Source organism: Bos indicus x Bos taurus, chromosome 27 (genome assembly GCF_003369695.1).
Source record: "Bos indicus x Bos taurus breed Angus x Brahman F1 hybrid chromosome 27, Bos_hybrid_MaternalHap_v2.0, whole genome shotgun sequence".
NCBI lineage: Eukaryota > Metazoa > Chordata > Mammalia > Artiodactyla > Bovidae > Bos > Bos indicus x Bos taurus.
Genome location: NC_040102.1, coordinates 15,688,533 through 15,709,540, shown reverse-complemented (window position 1 = coordinate 15,709,540; position 21,008 = coordinate 15,688,533). Strand labels below are relative to the sequence as shown.

General features: G+C 40.5%; 1 protein-coding gene across 3 annotated transcripts in view; it reads left to right on the top strand.

The window, feature by feature from the left end:
• The first annotated feature begins 810 nt into the window (after positions 1 to 810).
• PDLIM3 (PDZ and LIM domain 3) overlaps positions 811 to 21,008 on the top strand; it is a 31,162-nt gene continuing 10,964 nt past the window's right edge. For 2 of the 3 annotated variants that reach the window (XM_027529614.1, XM_027529612.1), the window contains exons 1-4: positions 811 to 1,001; positions 10,450 to 10,601; positions 11,841 to 11,925; positions 19,689 to 19,756. In XM_027529614.1, the coding sequence (XP_027385415.1) occupies positions 909 to 1,001; positions 10,450 to 10,601; positions 11,841 to 11,925; positions 19,689 to 19,756 (398 nt within the window). In that variant the 5' untranslated portion in view covers positions 811 to 908. Of the gene's footprint in view, positions 1,002 to 10,449; positions 10,602 to 11,840; positions 11,926 to 19,137; positions 19,326 to 19,688; positions 19,757 to 21,008 lie in introns of all 3 variants that reach the window. The other variant, XM_027529613.1, reaches the window with a different exon arrangement.

Genomic DNA, 21,008 nt, shown 5'->3' with positions numbered 1-21,008 from the left:
TTTAGATTTCTTCGTTTTTTTAAAAAAATAGAAGTTTAATATATTTATATTATCATAGATTACATAAGGGCTTCCCAGGTGGCATTAGTGGTAAAAAAGAAAAACTGCCTGCCAAGGCAAGAGACATAGGAGATGTGGGTTCTATCCCTGGGTGGGAAAGATCTGGAGTAGGAAATGGCATCCCACTCCATTATTCTTGCCTGGGAAATCCCATGGGCAGAGGAGCCTGGTGGGCTAGAGTCCATGGGGTTGCAAAGAGTCAAACTTGACTGAAGTGACTTAGTGCACAGGTACACACGCACATGCGGTGCGGAGCAATGTGCAGAAATAGCTCATTTAATTCTCACAGCAACCCTACCAGAGAAGGACCATAATTCCCTGCAGGGGAAACTGAGGCTTAAGAAATTAAAGTACCTTAGCCAGGGTCACACACTAGTAAGCCACCATTAAAGACCTCAAAATTGCTCAATAACCAATTGCGTTATGATGCTGGTCTTTTAACTTGAAGTATAGAGGCTGTGGTTTAACTGCTTTTAACTTCCAATGAGGTTCCCTGTGGCTCTCCAAGCAGGAGATAAACAGTAGGACAGGTGTTACTTTAAGAGAGGGATGGGAGTTGTAACCCGAAGCCTCCTCCAGCCTTAAGCCCAAGAAGTCTGGGAGGCTGCGCCCGGGCCGGTGCGTCTGTAAACTCCCGCGGGTCTGGCACGTCTCTTTCTTCCAAAGTTGGAGCTCTCCTTGGTGGGAGGGGGCGGGGAGGAGGGGAGGCCAGTGACGTCACACGGGAGCGGGGATAAAGCTCCCGGGTCGCGGTCCAGCGAGGACACTGCCCCGGGAGCGGAGTGGGCCGTGCCGCTCGGGGACACTCGCTGCGGCCCCGCCCGAGCAAGGCCGTGCCAGGAGGCACCATGCCCCAAAATGTGGTCCTGCCCGGGCCGGCGCCCTGGGGCTTCAGACTCTCGGGGGGCATAGACTTCAACCAGCCTTTGGTCATCACCAGGGTAGGTGTTTTCCATCCTTCGGCTGCAAGTCGGGGACTCTGGCGTGCCGGGCCCCCTCGGGAGAGGAGAGCGGCCAGTGAGCCACTGGGGTGTGCTGGGTGGGTCCTGGCTTCGGGTTCACAGGTCGAGGGACGGCAGCATCTCAGCGAACAAAGTTCGGAGGATGCGGAGCGGCTTAGAGAATTAACCACGTCCGCCCTAGTGGTCTCTGTCTGCAGCCTCTTGACCTCCCGCAGTTTTCCGAGGAGGGTGAACTGGCTGCGTGGTTTCCCTGCGAGGTGGGCTGCCTTCTCTCTCTCGACGCCAGGTTTCCTTTCAGTAACAAACGAGGTGGGGATCAGAAAAGCTTTGTTGGAGAGAGATGCGCGTCTGAATGCTTTCCTTGTCTGGATGAAAAGTTCAGGGCGCTGTTCGCAGGGCACCACCTGGGCTGGCCAAGTTGGAATCTATCATATCAGCCCAGACAAGGGAAAAGTTACTAATTTGTATTACTAGGTTTCCAGGCATTTTGAGTAAATACTTTCCAAAGCTGGAACTTGGCTTAGAAATCATCACCTATAACTCAAACTACAAAGAAAACGTGTCAGATAGTTTCCTTCACCTGATGGAGAGCCATCTTTCAGACTAGTAACTCTGAAGATAATACCTCATTATTAAAGTCAAGCTTTCCTTAAACTTACTATTTTCTAAAGTATTGTCCAATTAAGAAAAAAGGAAGTGAAAAAATTCAGGATCTGTCCTGTCAGTAAATTTCTAGTTGGTCTAGTTGATTTGTTTCTAACATCGTCTTAACAGAAAATTGTTATTATTTCAATTATCACATATAAATATATATATATTAAACCTAATTTTAAAACATAAACTTTCAGCATGTTTATATCTTTACTATGCTTTATTTCTTCCTTACTGCTCATACTATATTTTATAAATGTATACCTTATAATCTGACTCACATAGACTTTGAACAAAGAATTCTAAATTCTGTTCTACTTATGGGTTTTAAGAACCAATGGCTTTTAAAAATATCTCAAAACATACGGATGCATGGAACATTTCAAGCTTTGTTTTACATTTTTTGAAAACATAAACACATCTGACATGTGTTTTCATATGGACATAAGAACTTAACATACTCCCAAAATGTTCCTAAGTAAATTAGGCAGAAAATGGTTCAATGATCTGGGCCAAGCAATGCCTTTTATGGATTTACCAAAGGAAACAATTTCCATTATCTCTACAGAGAAATATTTTTAAAGTTTCTGAAGTATAGTTTTTGAATCCTAACAAATCCTATTTATATTATAAATCCTAACAAATCATATTGTAGTAAATCTTATGGAAACAACTTTGTCACAAAAATCCTTTCAGTGATTTATAAAAGAAGTATCTTGCTATTACTGTGGAACATATCAATATGATTAATCTTATGCTTGAAATGTTGAGTTGTTGACTTTATAAACAATGTTTATTTCAAAGCAGAACTTAACATTTTGCACTTGACTGCAGGAGCTATCAGTAAATATATTTGATATAATGACAACTATTATTTGGGAAGCCAATTCTGTTTGAATTTTTAACTCATAATTAATTTGTGTCACTCACAGTGACACTTGGTTCAATAACAGTGCATATGAACACATACGATTATTTCATTTGACTACTGATTTTCTCTTCAATTAATTTAACTCAAGGACAGCAGGTACCACTACACTGCTTTGTTTTCATCCACTTAATTCATTTCATCCACTTAATTTACCTACAACCTCTTCTTACATCACACCTTATACCACAATTGTTTGAATACATCTGTGTCCCAGATTGCATGTTCCGCCGCTTAGGACAACAACCAGCAGATTTAGGGGGCTACTCAGTGCCAAGCACAGTGTCTAGTACCTCTTATGTTACAGAATAAAAGTAGACACGATATGAGTGATTAAGTCATTCACTTTTGAGATAACTTTATAAATGTATCCTAATTGGTGTACCTTTTATTATTCTAATAGGTGTACACTTTATTATCCAAGTGTACCCAAAGCCATTCACATGGTAGATTCTTATTCAATAAATGAAAACATAGTCACTTGAACTTTTTTGCCTTAATGAGCACCTAATTGACAGTACTTCCACTGAAATTATTAGAATACTAAAAATCATTTGGGGAAAAAGACTAAAAGATATGAACATACTTATCAGTATTACAATTAGGTGGCAGAATAATTGTATTAATTTCATAATTTTTATACTGTGTTAAAAGGTAGTGGATGAGGTTGTGTGTGCATTGGTATACTTTTGCCTGCCATGCACTCTTCTAAGCCTTTCATACCCACTAACTCACTTGAATCTCACAATAATCCTATCAGAGTAGTAGTAGTAGTAGTAGTAGTAGTAATATCCCTTTCTGCAGATGAAGGGAGTAAGGCTTCAAGAGATTTATAACCTGCCGATGACCACGAGTGGTGGGATGGACTTTGATGCAGGTCGACTTGCTTCCAAAGCCTGCATCCTCCAAACACATGAAAGATTCTGCTTATTGTACAGATGTTTCCAAAGTGGTACTTTGTGCCATCCAACTCATCACCAGGCGACCTCTTTCAGCTCTACCACTTTCCTCTTTTTCTTCCACTGTCCCCAGTCAAGAGTTCATAAGTTGAAACCTAGTTGTCTCCCTGCTCGATTCACCATGCATATCCTCAACAGCCATCTCTGAGATGGGTGCTGGTTGATCCTATCTTCCCCATTTTTAAAAGTCCTTCAGTGGCATCCCCAGTTTATAGAATAAAATGTGTGGTTTTTAGCATGACATTCACGGCTTTCACCTTCTCTCTCAAGTGTCCAACTTCATTTCCTCCCTCTCTTCTCTCTCCTTTCTTCCTCTCACTCCATAAATACGTAGTGGGGCCCATACTCGGGACCACTTATGATTTCTCTAACATGGCTTTGCTCTTGCTATCATTTTTCTCCAGACTTCTCTTCCCCACCCATTACACCGTCCTCTGTGCCTCTGGAAACCTATTTAAATACCACTCCTCCAGCCTGATTCTGGTAGCCGTCATTTCATCCACTTAATTACTGTAGCTCTTGACCTACATCTCCTTACATTACTCCTTGTACCGCAGTTGTTTGAATATATCTGTATCCCACAGATTGCATGCCCGCCTCTTGGCAACAACCAGCAAATTTGGGGTGGGGGGGTGGCTATTCAGTGCCAAGCACAGTGTCTAGTACCTCATATATGTTACAGAATAAAAATAGACCCAATATGAGTTATTAAATTGTTCACTTTTGACATAATTGTTTTCCTAGTAGGTGCAAGTTATGTTCTCAGAAATATCCCACAATAAATAAAAAGGAAAACTTTTACTGTTCATTGATTTGTTTTATGTAAGTTCTTAAGCACGCAAAGAATTAAAACACCAGTGCCTGTACTGGACACCGGACTAAGTCCCATGAATGAGATATGCTCCTCAAGGCAATTCAATTTTTATCCTACAAGCAATGCCCTCCCTTCCCTTCCTCACACTCTACAAAAGCAGATGATAGCAATGCTACTTAGACAGTGGTCCTCTGCTCCAGCCTCTGCTGGGGAGCATGGTTTACAAAATAACTCTTTCCATCAGTTGAAATTACAATTCACAAAATTAGGACAAAGGGTCCCCACCCAATAATTGTTTACCATCCAATTAATCAGCCAGGTAAAACTCCGTATCATAAAAAAAAAATAGATGTATGATAAATTGGGGCTTCCCTGATGGCTCAGATGATAAATCAAATACCCGACAATCTCAAAAAATTTTTTGAGCAAATTGGTTGTGATCCGATTTGTCGGAAAGTAGTTTCTAGGCAAAGGTGCTCTTTACTTGGTGCAATGTGAATTTAAGTTGCGGATGTTTAGCGTGGGAGGGCATCATTACTGCAAACATTGTATACAGCTGGCCTAGGTATTTCACAGAAGTTTAAGGTTCACATCTCTAAGTGAGCAGCTTTTCTTTTTCTGGCAAAAGTTTCTAAGAAATCTCTCTCTGTCTTAAATGTTTGGACCACCCAGAAGGTGGATCTATTATCACAGCCAAGTTACAGACAGTTTGTTTTCACAAATGGTCCAGTTTGGAATAAAGCACAGGCTTCTTTTGTGTACATGATGTAAAATGACTGTATACATCTCCTGCCAGTATGTCTCTTCCCACTGACTTCCTCTTCCCTCCTTTGTATACCGAGCACACCCAGGATTGAGATCACTGTGACTGAGAATGCTGTATATGGACCTGGGTACCAACATGGAAAATGTTAGGCTTTAACACGGAAGAGTACCTTAATATAAACTATATTGGAAATTTGAACTTTTAGAAAGAAATGTTTACAGTTGAATGTGGTCTTTTCCCACGTATCCCTCGGTATCCTTGAGGAATTGTTTCCAGGACTCCACCCCTCTCTCTCCCCAATCCCCATCGCCCCTCAAGGATACCAAAACCCCAGGATGAACAAGTTTTTTATATAAAATAGTATTTGCACATAACCTAGGTACATCCTCCTGTATACTTGAAATCATCTCTAGGTTACTTATAATACCTAACACAATGGAAATACTATGTAAGTAGTTGCCAGCATGTGGCAAATTCCAGTTTTGCTTTTTGGAACTTTTTGGAATTCTTTTTCAAATATTTTCAATCCTTGCTTGGTTGAATCCTGGATGCAGAACCCACGGATTTGGCGAGGTGACTGTATTTAAGTTTGTTCTAACAGAGACGTGTCTGCATCCAAGCACGAGTTCTTCTGTTCCTGACATTCATACACCCCACAAGGATCTACCAGGTGCAGAATGTATTGTTTGTGTAAAGCACTGTGGGGGATACAGTTATAACTTAATGAGTTTCTACCCCTCTGAGAAGTTCATGTATCAGAAGAGACATGTACACACACTACCACGATACAACTTGTCCAGGATTCCATGAAAGAAGTGTGACCAAAGAGACAGGAGGAATGAGAGAAGAGAGAGTACCTGCAGGGGTGGCATTGTGGGATAGTGGAGGAGCTTGAGCTACAGAGTTAGAGGAATTTCAAATTTTCACTGGATGTGTGACCCTAAGCACATTTCTTATACTTTCTGAGTATTCATTTTCTCATCTTAAAAAAGACAAATACCAATAGTATAACATTGTTATAATATATAACATAATTATATATAATATAATATATAACATAATTATATATAATATAATATATAACATAATTATATATAATATAATATATAATAGTATAACATGGTTCTCAAACATGTCTGCACGTTAAACTCGCTCAGATAATTTTTGAAAATATCCATGACCAGTTGCTACTTGCAGAGATTCTGATTGAACTAGAAATGTAGATTGCAGCCAGGTGCTGTGGAGGGCTTTCAGACATTGGAGTTTATTTGTAGGCAGTGGAGAACAACTGAACAATGGGATTTCTCACTATTTAGATCCACGCCCCCACAGGACAGCCTTTCAGTATACACTTGTCTTGCTCCATAACCGTTTCAGTCATTTTTATTCTTAACACAAAAATCCCATCAGAGCCAAGGACTTCTTTCATGTCTCCCACAGTTAACAGGACCTTATAGATGGTTTACCTGTGATTTAGTTTTTTTTTTCTCGAACAGACCCAAGTAATATATTGATGTGAAAAATAGGAATCATCTGAAGGACTTGTTAAAAGCACAGAGTCCCTAGTTCCTCTGTTAGAGCTTCTGCTTCACCATTCTAGTCTTCTGGATTGGACTGGAATCTTTATGTTGAGTAAAGACTCCCCCTCTCCTCCCCCCTACCCAGTGATTCTTCTCATCAGACAAGTTTGAAACCATGTGTTCAGTGACTGGCAGAAATACTGTTTCCAATGATCTCTTGAAGGCTTTTGACTTTTGAGACACTAATGAAACTGAATAATAATCCCCTGAAAACCTCTTTGCCTCATTTTACCTCTCTCTTCTCCTAATTTGGGAAAATATTAAACTATAAGCAGTAATGTAAATGAAATGCAAAGTAATAATATAAAGTAACACTGGGAAATTATAGATTCTTGTGATTAAACAGATCGTTTAACTTCCTAAAACCAGGCCAATTTAGGGGTCACTTGCTGATCACTAGCCTTGCTGAACTTGAGACCCAAGAAGAAGGGACGATCCTGTTTTTTCCTTCTCTCTCATCCATCTCTCGACACACTTTTTTTCTTTCTTATCAACTCTCACCTTGGAGGTCCCAGGAAATCAATGTCCAGGTTGAATGCAAAGTCAGACTCTGGTTCCGGCTGCTGCTAAGTTGCTGCTAAGTCGCTTCAGTCGTGTCCAACTCTGTGCAACCCCAGAGACGGCAACCCACCAAGGTCCCCCGTCCCTGGGATTCTCCAGGCAAGAACACTGGAGTGGGTTGCCATTTCCTTCTCCAGTGCATGAAAGTAAAAAGTGAAAGTGAAGTCGTTCAGTTGTGTCCGACTCCTATCAACCCCATGGACTGCAGCCTACCAGGCTCCTCCGTCCATGGGGTTTTCCAGGCAAGAGTACTGGAGTGGGGTGCCATTGCCTTCTCCGAAGAAATAATGTTAGGCTTTTCTAAACCAATATTGAGTATTATATGTAAACCAAATTTAAGTATATTAGAAAAGCTAGGAGAGTCTTTAAAAGCAAACACATTGAGCCATGCTTTCTCATATTTTAACTCAAAGAAAAGCATTCTGGTCTTAGAAGTTTAAAAATAGACTGTATTGATTTTGATGAACTATAGCTAAATAAAATTAAAAGTTTGAGGTTATTTTTATCTCTACAAGCCACACTGGGGATGGAAACTCTTATTCTTCTAACAGTTGTGAGTCTGGGAGAATTTCTAAATGGAAAAATGGCATGTCTCCCAAAAGTTGAGATGTAATAATCTCCAGTTGTCTTCACCCAGGGCCCCATTATCTGTCCCTACTGGAAAATAATCATGATTGCTACTGTGAGATGATCAGAGACATGAACTAAGTACAGTAAACATTTTATTGATGAGACTGAAGATCTAGGACACATGAGAATTTGTTATTTTCTTCTTATGAATATAAATTTATATGAATTATTCACTTTTACAGGGCTTCCCTCATAGCTCAGTTGGTAAAGAATCCTCCTGCAATGTGGGAGACCTGGGTTCGATCTCTGGGTTGGGATGATCCCCTGGAGAAGGGAAAAGCTACCTATTCCAGTATTCTGAGCTGGAGAATTCCATGGACTGTATAGTCCATGGGATTGCAAAGAGTCAGACACGACTGAATGACTTTCACTTCACTTCATTCAATTATGTGAATCACGGATCTCTCTTAGAGCCATGAAGTTAAATCAATGACTAGTTATATCGATGACTAGATTAAGCAAGTGGAGAAAAAATGAAATAATGACTGATCCTCAGTTAAACATTAGGAATGATCTAATTTATTCCTGGAGCAGTTTGAGGTTTAAGTCAAGTTCCACATATTATCCAGGCTTACTGCGTAGCTCAGTTGGTAAAGAATCCTCCTTCAATGCTGGAGACCTGGGTTTGATTCCTGGGTAGGGAAGATCCCCTGAAGAAGGAAATGGCAATCCACTCCAGTATTATTGCCTGGAGAATCCCATGGACAGAAGACCTGGCATGGACAGAAGACAGTCCATAGGGCCGCAAAAGTCGGACATGTCTTAGCGCTCTTTCTTTTCTTTCTTTCCACATATTATCCTGCTGTAACCAGTGGGAACTTTCAAAAGGAGCAGTGACAGATTGACATTAATAGCCATCATCTTTGGGTGTGTGAGGACTAGTTCTTTTTTGTTTCACAAGCTCTGATTAAATGTCCATTTCATTCATCTTTCAAGTAGTTATTCATCAGTTCGGAACACTGAGTGTACACTGGGAAGCATTAGGAATATACATAGTATTGTCCTTCAAGAAGTTGAGGTTGGGAAGACACAATACACAAGTAAATAAACAAACATGCAAGAACAAGTTGTCTTCATAGAGGGAACGAAGGGAGCGTCACAGCGGAAAACGATGGGGAGGCGCTGGAGATGCTATATCAGAGGTCTGGGGAGATCTCTTCATGATGTTTAAACCTAAACCAAAAGGATGAGAAGAAGCATCAGGGTGACAAGCACTCGGAGCATTTCAGGCAGAAGGAACAGTGTGTGAAAGCCCAGAAGAGGATGCAAGCTTGGCCTGTCTGAGGAGCTCAAAGGAAATCTGGCCGTAGGGCAGTGGATGAAGAGGAGCAGAACGTTGTGAGACCACGCTAGAGAAGTAGGCAGGGTGACACCAAGTGAGGACTATTCGTTGTCAGTTGGGTTTACCCAGAAAAGCTGGGCGTGGGGATAGCGATCAAAAGCATCATTACGCTTGCTCCTTGGAAGAACAGCTATGACGATGTAATCAGTGGCACAGTTTAATTGAAAGCTGCCGTCTTATTAGTTGTTTTCTACTTATTCCATCTCTTCTTCGTTTATGGAGAAGAGACTGTAAATGCACACAAACTTCTCTTGTGTCTGTAGTTCCCAGGGGTTCTAGACTCTCACTGTTTAACTCATACTTGGCCTTTAGCAATTTGTTCACAATTTTAGCTAAATTCCTCTCAATAGCTGGTACACTTGGCCCCATCTTCCTCCGTGCTCTGGTACAAGTGAGCCCGTACTTATATCTCGTCTTTCCTTGGAGATGCCCATCTTTCCTTAGATTCCAAGCTAGTTGGTTGCCCTGCAACTTCATTCTCTGGAGTCCGTGAGAAGTTATAATTTTGCATATTATCTGGCTTCTTATTAATACAAGAGTGATTCTCTTTCCAGCTTTCTATATCCCACCCAAGTGCATTATAGGGATGCTAAAGCTGTTTTAATTCAAATATAAAAGCACCCCAAATATATTAATAGTAAAGTTATATTCCCAAATAGAGAGTTTGGGGTGACCAAAGACTCTAAGAAAGCAAATTTTTATTTAAAGCAAAAATATGATTCAAACAGGGAGTCATGGAAGATGTTTTCAAAGAGAATTAGAAATGTCACGATGGAGAAAATGTGGTAAGAAGTGGAATTATCTCACATAGCAGGAAAATAGAATACAATTGGCCAATTAAGAATTAAGCTAGATATGATATTTTCTGCAGGGGCCTTCCCAGGTGGCTCGGTGGTAAAGAATCCACCTGCCCATGCAGGAGCTGCAGGAGACTCAGGTTTGATTCTTGGGTCTGGAAGATCCCCTGGAGGAGGAAATGGCAACCTACTCCAGTATTCTTGCCTGGGAAATCCCATGGATAGAGGAGCCTGGCAGGCTGCAGTCCCTGGGGTCACAAAGAGTCAGAGAGGACTGAGCACAGCGTTTCCTGCCCAGTGAAGCATTTAGAATGTTACCAAGGTGAAGTACAAATGTCAGGCACAAAACTCAAGATGCCGCAGGGTGTTGATTTTTAGCTATGCGATGATTTCTTCCAGATCACGCCAGGAAGCAAGGCGGCAGCTGCCAACCTGTGTCCTGGGGATGTCATCCTGGCTATTGATGGCTTTGGGACAGAGTCCATGACTCATGCTGATGCACAGGACAGGATTAAGGCAGCAGGACACCAGCTCTGTCTCAAAATTGACAGGTGATCTTTAATTAATGGGGGTAAAATTTGATCTGTTTTGCAGGAGAACCTGAACCAGAATGATAAATGACTTCATCCTCCCAGTGAGGAAGAATATTGCAGGACCCAGAATTTTAACTGGCTTTTTTATATGTTGGCCACTTTGGTCTGTCCTTCACTGAAGTCAGTCTGGTGGCTGTTAACAAAGGATTCCTAAAAAGAATTCTCTGGAATGTCAGAATAATGAAAAAGGCTAAAAGAATTTTTTTTCCTGCACTAACCCAGTTGGCCGGCCGAGAAAATATTACTGGCCACGTAAACACTGAATGGCATGTCTAGCTACACTGCTGTTCTAAACATGGTAGAGAATGGAATGGAATATCCCCAAAGAATCTTCTGCTTGCCGAAGTGTGATCCTATTAAAATCTGGTTGCTAATGTCCTGTATGCTGTTTTCTGTTTTGTACTAAATTCAGCCCGGAAGAATCTCACAAGGTACGAGAGGACATGGGCACACGAGGGTTTTTAGACAAGGAGACATTTCTGATCAAAAACAATATTAGGAATCGAACCTGATCTTTTGCCATCAGACCCGAGATCTGGGACCGAATTCTGAAAAGACTGATTTGTTGCCGTGATTAGCAAGTGTGTTTATCCTGCTGCTGTTGTATCCACAGTTTTCCCTGCTGTGGTCCAGAGGACACAATCCATCGGCCAGTCTGCCATTTCATGGGGTGAAACTGACCCTGTCCCTGAATCTGCATCACCTGTGTTCCTGCCAAGCACATAGTTCCGTAGGGGCCACACGACCCCAAGTAGATACATGAGAAGAGCTGGACGGAGCCCATTTCCTTGATGCCAGCAGCAAATCCACCTGGCACATCATTCACTGCCTCCTGTGGTGCCCTACATAGGACAGGAGGGAAGTTGAGGAGATCCAGGGGGGTTGCCCTGTGGTCATCTGCAGGGCAGGTCGCCAGGATCTCCCTCTCCCGTATGCTTCCTGCATGCACGGCAGACCCGCTTTCTCCAGAAACTCTACGGTGTCCTTGCCTTAGTTCAAGTTGCTACAGTCGAATACCATAGACTGGCTGGCTTAAGCAACAAACATTTATTTCTCACAGTTATGGAGGCTGAAAGTTCAACATCAGGGAGCCAGCATGGTTGGGTTTTCAGGATTCACAAACACAGGAAATTAAAGTGTATTAAAATTAGAAGTCCCATTAGAATTTGGCTTTACGAATTTTATTTTTATTTACAGGGCAGAAGCTCGCTTATGGTCTCCACAGGTAACTGAAGATGGAAAGGCTCATCCTTTCAAAATCAACTTAGAATCAGAACCACAGGTATGAATTTTGGAGTTAAACGATGTTCACATTATGAAGAGAAGTATTCTTAGGTAAATATCTTGTTAAAAGACAAATATGTTCTCATTAGGGGAAAAGAGGCTTTATCTATGTACAGTCTGCTTATTTTTTCATTTTTCATGATGGACGTCTGCCAAATGACCATGAGGTAACCCAAGAAATTTAAGATGTTAAAACAAAGCAAAACAAAAAAAGGGTCGACCATTTGAAACAGGTGTCTCTAATCTATTAGTTGTTGTGACCTTCAATTCCTCAAGGTCTTCACCCAGCTCTTAGGTTACATCCTTCTTTAATTATCAGTTCAGGCATTCTATAATTAAGTTTACTCTAGGAAGAGAGTTTTGCATTATGTAATCACAATAATATTCTGCTTATGCAGCTGAATTACAAAAGATAAAGGATTTTCCCTTCAGGCAACTCTAACAAGCTAAATTAATCTAATAATCTGATGCTTATCTGACTGTCTACTTTCAAAATCTCCAAAAAAAAAAAAAACCAGAAATTAAACTGACGCCCTATTGTGTTGTGTGGACAGTATAATCAAGAAAAGGAACCTCTGCTTGGTTAGATGCTCCCCACATTTAGAGAGACAGACAGACATAGTTTGAATAGTCCCTTTTAAAAACGTATCACTACTAAACTGATTATATCTAATGAAAATGAACTGAAAATATAATTTATGCTTCAGCAAGGTTTCCATTTTCAGGATCATCAACTCCTGAATTTGTCCCTCACATTTTCCACTTGAGGGCCTAAGCCCCCATTCATTTCATTCTTGGTGAAATACATGGAGAGTACATATTACATGTGTCTCATAGGGCTTCTAAAGATTGAAATAGAATAAGATATAAAAATAACTTGGCATATTGAATTCCTCTTAGAGAGATTCAATTCAGTGGCGCTCTCATTATTACTGGCCCACCCCCTCCTGCCAGGCTGCGATCAGAAGGGCTCCTGGCCTTTCCTGACAGTGAGATAGGAGGCTGCCTATGTGACAGAGGCTGAAGGCGGCTTAGCCTGGCGTCAGAGGTGGGTGGGTGAATAACACCTGTTGTCAACATCTTCTTTGATAGAAGAAAAGGTTGGAAGAAGGAGTGAGAGCGAAGTCCTCCAGGCAGAGCGGTCACTTGTGGACAGCCCTTGGCAGTAATGCCCAAACCCACCTGCTTCCTCCAACCCTCATCAGCTCATCACTTAGAGGCAACACAGGAAAACAGAGAGCATGTGGTGCTTTAAAAAACAAACATAAACAAACAAAGAAGGAAATTTAAGGTTCACATACATGCATATATCTACACCCCCATCTCCTATTATCACTAGGGCAAACTGGATAGAATTCTGAATTTCCTTGATCCATGTAGAGGACACATCGAAAATTGTACGGCACCCTTCTGCACATTTCTATTCAAAATTTCTCCTAATTTTTTAAACCCGATTTCATTGATACTAAAATAAGGGACCAACTACACATGTTTGACCAAAGTACCAAATCCCTAGTGATCCCTGATCGTGTTGGAGCACCCACGCAGGCACAGGGATGATTCGGCAAGTATGGATTTTATTAAGTACAGGGTAAGCTGAGAGCTTGATGTGAGCCTGCGTTTTTCTGTCATCTCCCCAGACCAGACTTGGAGCTTATCTGACCTTTATTCTTTATTGCAGATCCATGAGTTTTAATTTATGACTATGGTTATTCCAAGACTTAATTTTAAAAGATAATCCAAATGTTAAATACCCTGGCCTCTTGTCAATCATTTGTTAGCACATGTGTCCTGCATTTTGGGATCAGACAATATAAATATTTATGATACCACACATGGGGAAAAGATAAAGAATGGGATAGTTTTTATTAAAAAGAAAAAAAAAAAGAGGTGAAGACTGAGTTAAGGGCTACAGAAGTCAGTCAGATGGAGCCTTTGAACATTCCATTAGACTGAGTCATGACTAACTTCTTACTTGCACCCTCTCTCTAAGAGGCTGCTGTTTGAAGAGCTCAGAGATAAGGACCATTTCTGTTCTTCCCCTAAAGGACCAAAATATTCCTACTCCTTATGACCCTCAGCCAGATTTCTGCATGACCAGCTCACATAACTTGGCACTTCAGGAAAGACCTTTCCTACAAAATATAGCTAAATTTCAGCATAACTGCTGCTATCTGAAAATTCCATGGCACAAACTGGAACAAAATATAGGGATAAGTATCAAAGAGTGAATTAACTTGTAGACTGAGACTGAAGAACCGGCCAAACTGTGCTTATGTTGTCTTCTTTTTCTAAAAAAATTAACACAAAGTTATGCAAAGAAATATCTTGCAAACAGATATATTTTCTTTCCCCAAATGAGAACTCTACAAATAAAGCAACCCCTTCTGAGCAATAAAGGTGTGTCAGTCTGAAAAACAAATGCCAGTAAGTCTTTAAAATGGCATTGTATATGAATGGTAAAATGTTGCGTTTGAGTGATATACTAGTTGAGTTCTTGTTTCTCAACCCAAGTCAAACTTCTGTTGTAAGTTATGTGACCTTTGCTATTGAACTAAAACACTATTTTTTATTTTAAAGGCAATATATATTCACTGGTGGGGTGGTGGTGGAAACCATGACACCCTACCATGCAAGTACAGTCACAAATAATAAAATGTTAAATTTTTTTTTTTTCAGCTTTTCCCCCTAGGAATAGGTTTAAGCTTTGGAGACTTTTTCTTATACAGTTATAGTAATAAGTGATACTAAATTTTAACATCTAGGTTTTTTTCATTTTTCCATGCTATTATTAAATAGCTAAATTAGCTAAATTTTTATTTTATGAATTTAGATTCCAATCTTAGGCTTAAAATAAACTTTAGAGGCTGTTTAGATCAAGCCCTGGCCATTGGATAAACTCCTTCTACACAATCCTGAACATGCCTATGAGCAGATGGGTGCATTTTTCTATATAAAGTATAGAAAAGGACAAAAGGTATGTGTTAGAGTTCTTTGTCCTTCTTCAAAGGTTACATTCTCCAATAAGGCATTACTGTCATCTTTGTTTAATATTAGCTGAACTATTCAAAATTATAATGTAGTTATCACAAGACAGGAAAGATGCTTTTCAGAAATAAAAATGCTGTTTTCTAAGTGAGAAAAGACTGCATCTGCATCCTTTCCATAAAAGGCTTGACAATAAAAACATACTATCTGCACAGCCAAGTAGGGTACAGAAGTAGGCTTGAAGTTGTCATATTTTCATGAAATAACTTTATTCTGCAGTGTTTTGATAACTGGATGGCAGCCTGCCCAAAACAAGGTTTCATAAAATCCTCGTTTCCCCAAACTCCTCCCCACTGACTTATGGGAGAACACTTGAAACGGATCACTGAAGTGAAAATATGAGTGGTTTTGTTTTTCATTTAAAGGGTGAGCATGAGGATGGGACAGGGATTGTTGATAAATTTCAACCATGATAAAATACAATTATTTACTAAGTGTACCTTGATCTGAGCACTTGCTATAGTTTGTTTCCTAATTTTGCCACCGTTTTTTCTTATAAGCAGCTCTGCATACTGTCACACATGTATCAGGCATGTTGTGTCAAAGCTGGTTATTGCCTCAGTTCTCAGACCAAATATTTATTCAAGTAAGAGACTGAAAGGTGAACTCTTTTTGAATGACAACATCTCTGAGGTAATTTCAAGGCCTGGGGAGATTGCTGTCAAGAGCTGCATTCTCCCAGTGTCAGCAGATCCCTGTCAAGTTACTTAGCTTTCACTCCGGCAGCTCTAGCATTTCATTAATTCAAAATATTATTCTTTAATATGATATCCTACCATTTAAAATATTGAAGAATCTAATTAATCGCAATAATTACTTATTGAATTCCTAAGAGATAAGAATCATTTAGATGCTTTTGTCTGGGTAGAAGAAACACAAGAGCTGGACTATATTAACTGCTAGATAAAATTTTTACAGTATTTTTCCATTACTAATGATTTTCCAGGAAAATATGAAAAGGAATTAAAGTAGAATAGCAAGCTTCTAATTGGTCTTATCTTTTGATTCTGTTTGACCATCGATAGTGATGTAAGACTTGGATAGAATGTTGCCTCTCTGTGCCATATTTAAATTTTTTGTTTACCTTTAGTGCATACACTTCATTGTGCTTTTTTGGAATAACTCCAGCAGCCCATAAACTAATGCTTTGCAAAGCCTGAATACAAATGTTTGAAGCCTGTATTAGAAACATTTCCTTTTAGGATCTGAGTAAAAAAGAGAGAGGGTTTTATTGTTTCATTTTAACAAATTACACTTTTGTGACATTTGCAATATATAACCAAAACCGAAAATAGCAACGAAAAGCTTGGAGCTAATTAACTTATGTGCTGCTTTTTGAAGTACTACTAGGGGCTATTATTGCACAAATATTTTCAGAGAAGATGCCTCATGTATAGGTCAGTTGCCATCCATGTTTATTTATCGTTTTAAGACTAAGAAATAAGGGCAGAGATTTTTTTTCCCTCATAAAGCCACCACATTATGTTACCTAATTTTTTATAAAATCAATATTACATACCAAGATCTCTCAGGCATATCATTCTCACTTAAAAAAAAAAAAAGCTAAATTCCACAAAGCTTGAGTCCTTCAGTACTTCTTTATATGCTCTTTTAATTAACCTGAGAGATTTATAATACACCAAAACTAAATTAGGCAAATAGCCTTCTGTCTTTTTTCATATCCAAAGTAACAAAGGCTTGAATCATGTCTATTGTCATTATTTACAATTATTTCTTTCCCATTTACTTTTTTTCATGCCATAATAATGATTAATCATAATGGTTAATCATAAAACACAGCCAATCCAAATTCATTATTAAATCAGTCAAAGCAATCAGATGGTACCACTATATCAATCTTTGCACACGTTTTCACATGTTCTGGGATTCAGCACTCTTCTAAAGCCATATTTGATTGTTTCAATCATGCTTCTCTCTAATATCAGCAACTACATTGTCACTCAACCAACTCCTAGGCAGTGACCCATTATTCTGGAGATTAAAGATTGAATCAATAAGATATGAGTCAAGTCAATCATACTATAGAATCACAGACCTTCAAGTTCAGGAGGCTATTAAACTATGCTGTCCAAAGTAGTTGAGAGAAAAGCTCTTATTCACCACACTACAGATTTTCAGGTATCATGAGACTTGGGGCAGTTGGAGTCAAAGACTCTGTTAGGGCTAGTGTTTGAAGCTGCACCCCATTTGTCTTGTCATCAATGGCACCCCACTCCAGTACTCTTGCCTGGAAAATCCCATGGATGGAGGAGCCTGGGAGGCTGCAGTCCATGGGGTCGCTAAGAGTCGGGCACAACTAGGCGACTTCACTTTCACTTTTCACTTTCATGCATTGGAGAAGGAAATGGCAACCCACTCCAGTGTTCTTGCCTGGAGAATCCCAGGGACGGCGGAGCCTGGTGGGATGCCGTCTCTGGGGTCGCACAGATCGGACACGACTGAAGCGATGCAGCAGCAGCAGCAGCTACTTTGTAAGTGGGCTTTTTCCAACAGGCCCAAGTGGGGGAACAGGGAGTGTATGTGATGACTGCCTGCTCAGGAGAACCAAGAAGAAGCATTGTTCTGGTTGGGTCCCTGATGTAAGTTGTCGGCCTTCCCCGAAATCCACGCAAAACTGTGGCTCCACCCCTAAGAAAGGAACACAAGCTTTTTTCTAAAAAGCACACTCCCACACCTTACTCGTCTATAATCACAAGGGGAAAATGACACAAATAAGAATATTACTCGATGTTTTTAATTTTTAAATCAAAATAGTCTCCATTAACATTTCAAGTAATCATAAATGTTTGTACTATTTGAGATCTCTGTGAAACACTGTCGGTGACGTCACAAAAGTAAAGGAGGTTGATGTGAATGTGTGAGTGAAAATAATGTAATGCTATGCTATGCTAAGTCACTTCAGTCATGTCCGACTCTGTGTGACCCCATAGATGGCAGCCCACCAGGCTCCCCCGTCCCTGGAATTCTCCAGGCAAGAACACTGGAGTGGGTTGCCATTTCCTTCTCCAATGCATGAAAGTGAAAAGTGAAAGTGAAGTCGCCTAGTCGTGTCTGACTCTTATCGACCCCATGGACTGCAGCCTACCAGGCTCCTCCGTCCATGGGATTTTCCAGGCAAGAGTACTGGAGTGGGATGCCATAATGTAAAGATGGATCTTAACTAATTCTGCCAAATGAGAAAGTTTGAAAGAGAATCAGTTGTGTGTCTTTTAGCATTGGTTTTTGGTTTTCTTCTGTTGCTTAGAAGAAGAAAAAGTTTAGTGACTTGACAAAATTATCCATCTGTATAAAAATTGGAAAATTTGATTCCTACATTGAAAGATAATAACAGAGTTTCAGATCATTCAGGCATGTTTCAAACTCAGAGTTTTGGATTGAAGTTTGTTCTTTTTCCCTGAGCAATAAAGTGAAAATGCTTCCGTAAATCACCTACATTCACTGTCTCTGAATTGCTGACTGAAGTCTTTCTGCAACTAGAGTAAACTTGAACCCACAACATGGAATCAGCACAATAAAAAGGGAGGGTTTTCTGTAAATGTTTTTCCTCTTTCATAATGGAAGTCCTTTAGTTTCTATTATTTTTTCAACATTTAAGGTTATATCTCAATGCAAATTAAGAATGTTGTTTGTTGTAGGAATTAAGAAAAAACAGGAAAAAAAGACTTGATTAGTTACAATGATGCAGGACAGTTATTCATAAATGTTCACTCCCTTCTGATTGATTTAGTCTCCCATTTCCTAAAATGGGGGAAATGTTAAGAGAAATTTTATCTAAGTTCTACTTAAGACAGTGTTACATAGAATCATTTTTCTAAGCCAAAAATCTTATTTTTGACACAAAATTTCTGGATTGAAATGAGTCCTATGAGACTTTCTTAGATGAAGTCAGAAGTGAGCAGACAGGTACAATATTTGCATTATTTTATACTTCAAATAATATCAGTTCCTTTGCACCTTAACATATGGTGACGTTCACAACACATATGAAGTTCATGGCAAATGTAGTCCTCCTTTAACCCTGCCATTAATCTCGTAGTGGATAAAGAAGCCTTGATTAACAAGAGCGATGCTGTTGGTTTGCGCGCTAACGGCTTTGTTGTGCATTCTGTGGCTTTTGTGTATTTTGTCTGCCATTGTACAGGAGTTCAAACCCATTGGTGCCGCACACAACAGAAGGGCCCAGCCTTTTGTTGCAGCAGCAAACATTGATGACAAAAGACAGGTAGTGAGCGCTTCCTATAACTCACCCATTGGGCTCTATTCAACCAGCAATATACAAGATGCACTTCACGGGCAGCTGCGGGGGCTCATCCCTAGTTCGCCTCAAAAGTAAGTATTCCACTTGGTTTCTGGCTGCCATGCTCTCAATGGTGACAGTAAGGCTGCTTTTCCTTTCGAAAGTCCAGCTCTTGCTGTTTGATTTTTACTTTCCTGAAGGCACGGATCAGATTTTTCTTTTAAAGACAAGCATCTAGAACATGGTTCTAGGGTCCAGTCTGCCAGTTCCTGAACGTTTAGTGAATACATGGTTGAGAGGAAGAAATCGCTCTGGCTCCATCATCACCCTTCTTACTCATGTCAATATCTGGTGATAAATAATCCTTTCTGAACAATTGTGCATTTAATTTTATCTAAAATATATATATCTATTAATCCTCCACTGAGGGGCTCTCTAACGCTTTGTTTTTACAGGATGTGAACTACTTTGAACACAAGCACAACGTTCGGCCCAAACCTTTCATAATCCCAGGCCGAAGCAGGTCATAAGCTTTAAGATGGTGAAGTGTGGAGTGCATGCCTCCTTAATAAATCCTACTAATCACCAAGATACATAACTCTTAGGTGTTTGGAGTGACTTTTCTCTTTTTTGAAGCTTACTGCAAAAGCAAAAGAAACAAATTCACCTAGCAGAGACTAGCAGCCAACTCACCTCCATTTCTGAGAGTAAATATTGACAAGATTATAGAGCTGTGAAATATTATGCAATCGCTGTGTGTATTTATAACTGATACCCCGGCTGCTCTGAGAATCCCATCCAGAACACAGTGACCTTTGAAGTTAGCAGACATACCCTGTCCCAGGGCAGGATGGCCCAGTCAGCAGGAACAAACATGAAAACCAGCCCCCAGTTGCGAGTAAGGAAGCAGGTGAGGCAAAGGTGGAAAGGCTGGTGCAGCTTTCTGTGTTTAATGCAGTCCATTCATCCCATCTCAGCACCTAGTTCTCACTGTGTCATCAGAGCCTGCTGGGTAATCCCACTCATTCTAGCTCTTACATAAAAATAAATTTGCCTTCTTATGGATACTTGTGTGGCTTCCCTGGTGGCTCAGCTGGTAAAGAATCTGCTTGCAATGCAGGAGACCTGGGTTCAGTCCCAGGGTCGGGAAATCCCCTGGAGAAGGGATAAGCTACCCACCCCACACTATTCTTGGTCTTCCCTGATGGCTCAGATGGTAATGAATCCGCCTGCAATGCAGGAGACCTGGGTTCAATCCCTGAGTTGGGAAGATCCCCTGGAGGAGGAAATGGCTACCCACTCCAGTATTCTGGCCTGGAGAATTCCATGAACAGAGGAGCCTGGTGGGCTTCAGTCTATGGGGTCACAGAGAGTCGGACACAACTGAGCGACTTTCACACATGGATACTTGTGTGGCTTCCCTGGTGGCTCAGATAGTAAAGAACCTGCCTGCAATGCAGGAGATCTGGGATCAATCCCTGGGTTGGGAAGACCCCTGGAGAAGGGAATGGCCACCCACTCCAATATTCTTGCCTGGAGAATTCCATGGACAGAGGAGCCTGGCAGGCCACAGTCCGTGGTGCCGCAGAGTTGGACACAACTGAGAGACTAACACACATACATACACACACACACACACACACACATGGATACTTGCAAAGGAAGAGGGGCCACTTGGAATGTTTCCACTTGGGGAAAATAAGTATAAAGAGAGAGTTGGTAGGCAGGGAGATTTACTGGGTAACCCTCATGGATAACTGTGCATAGACTGGAAT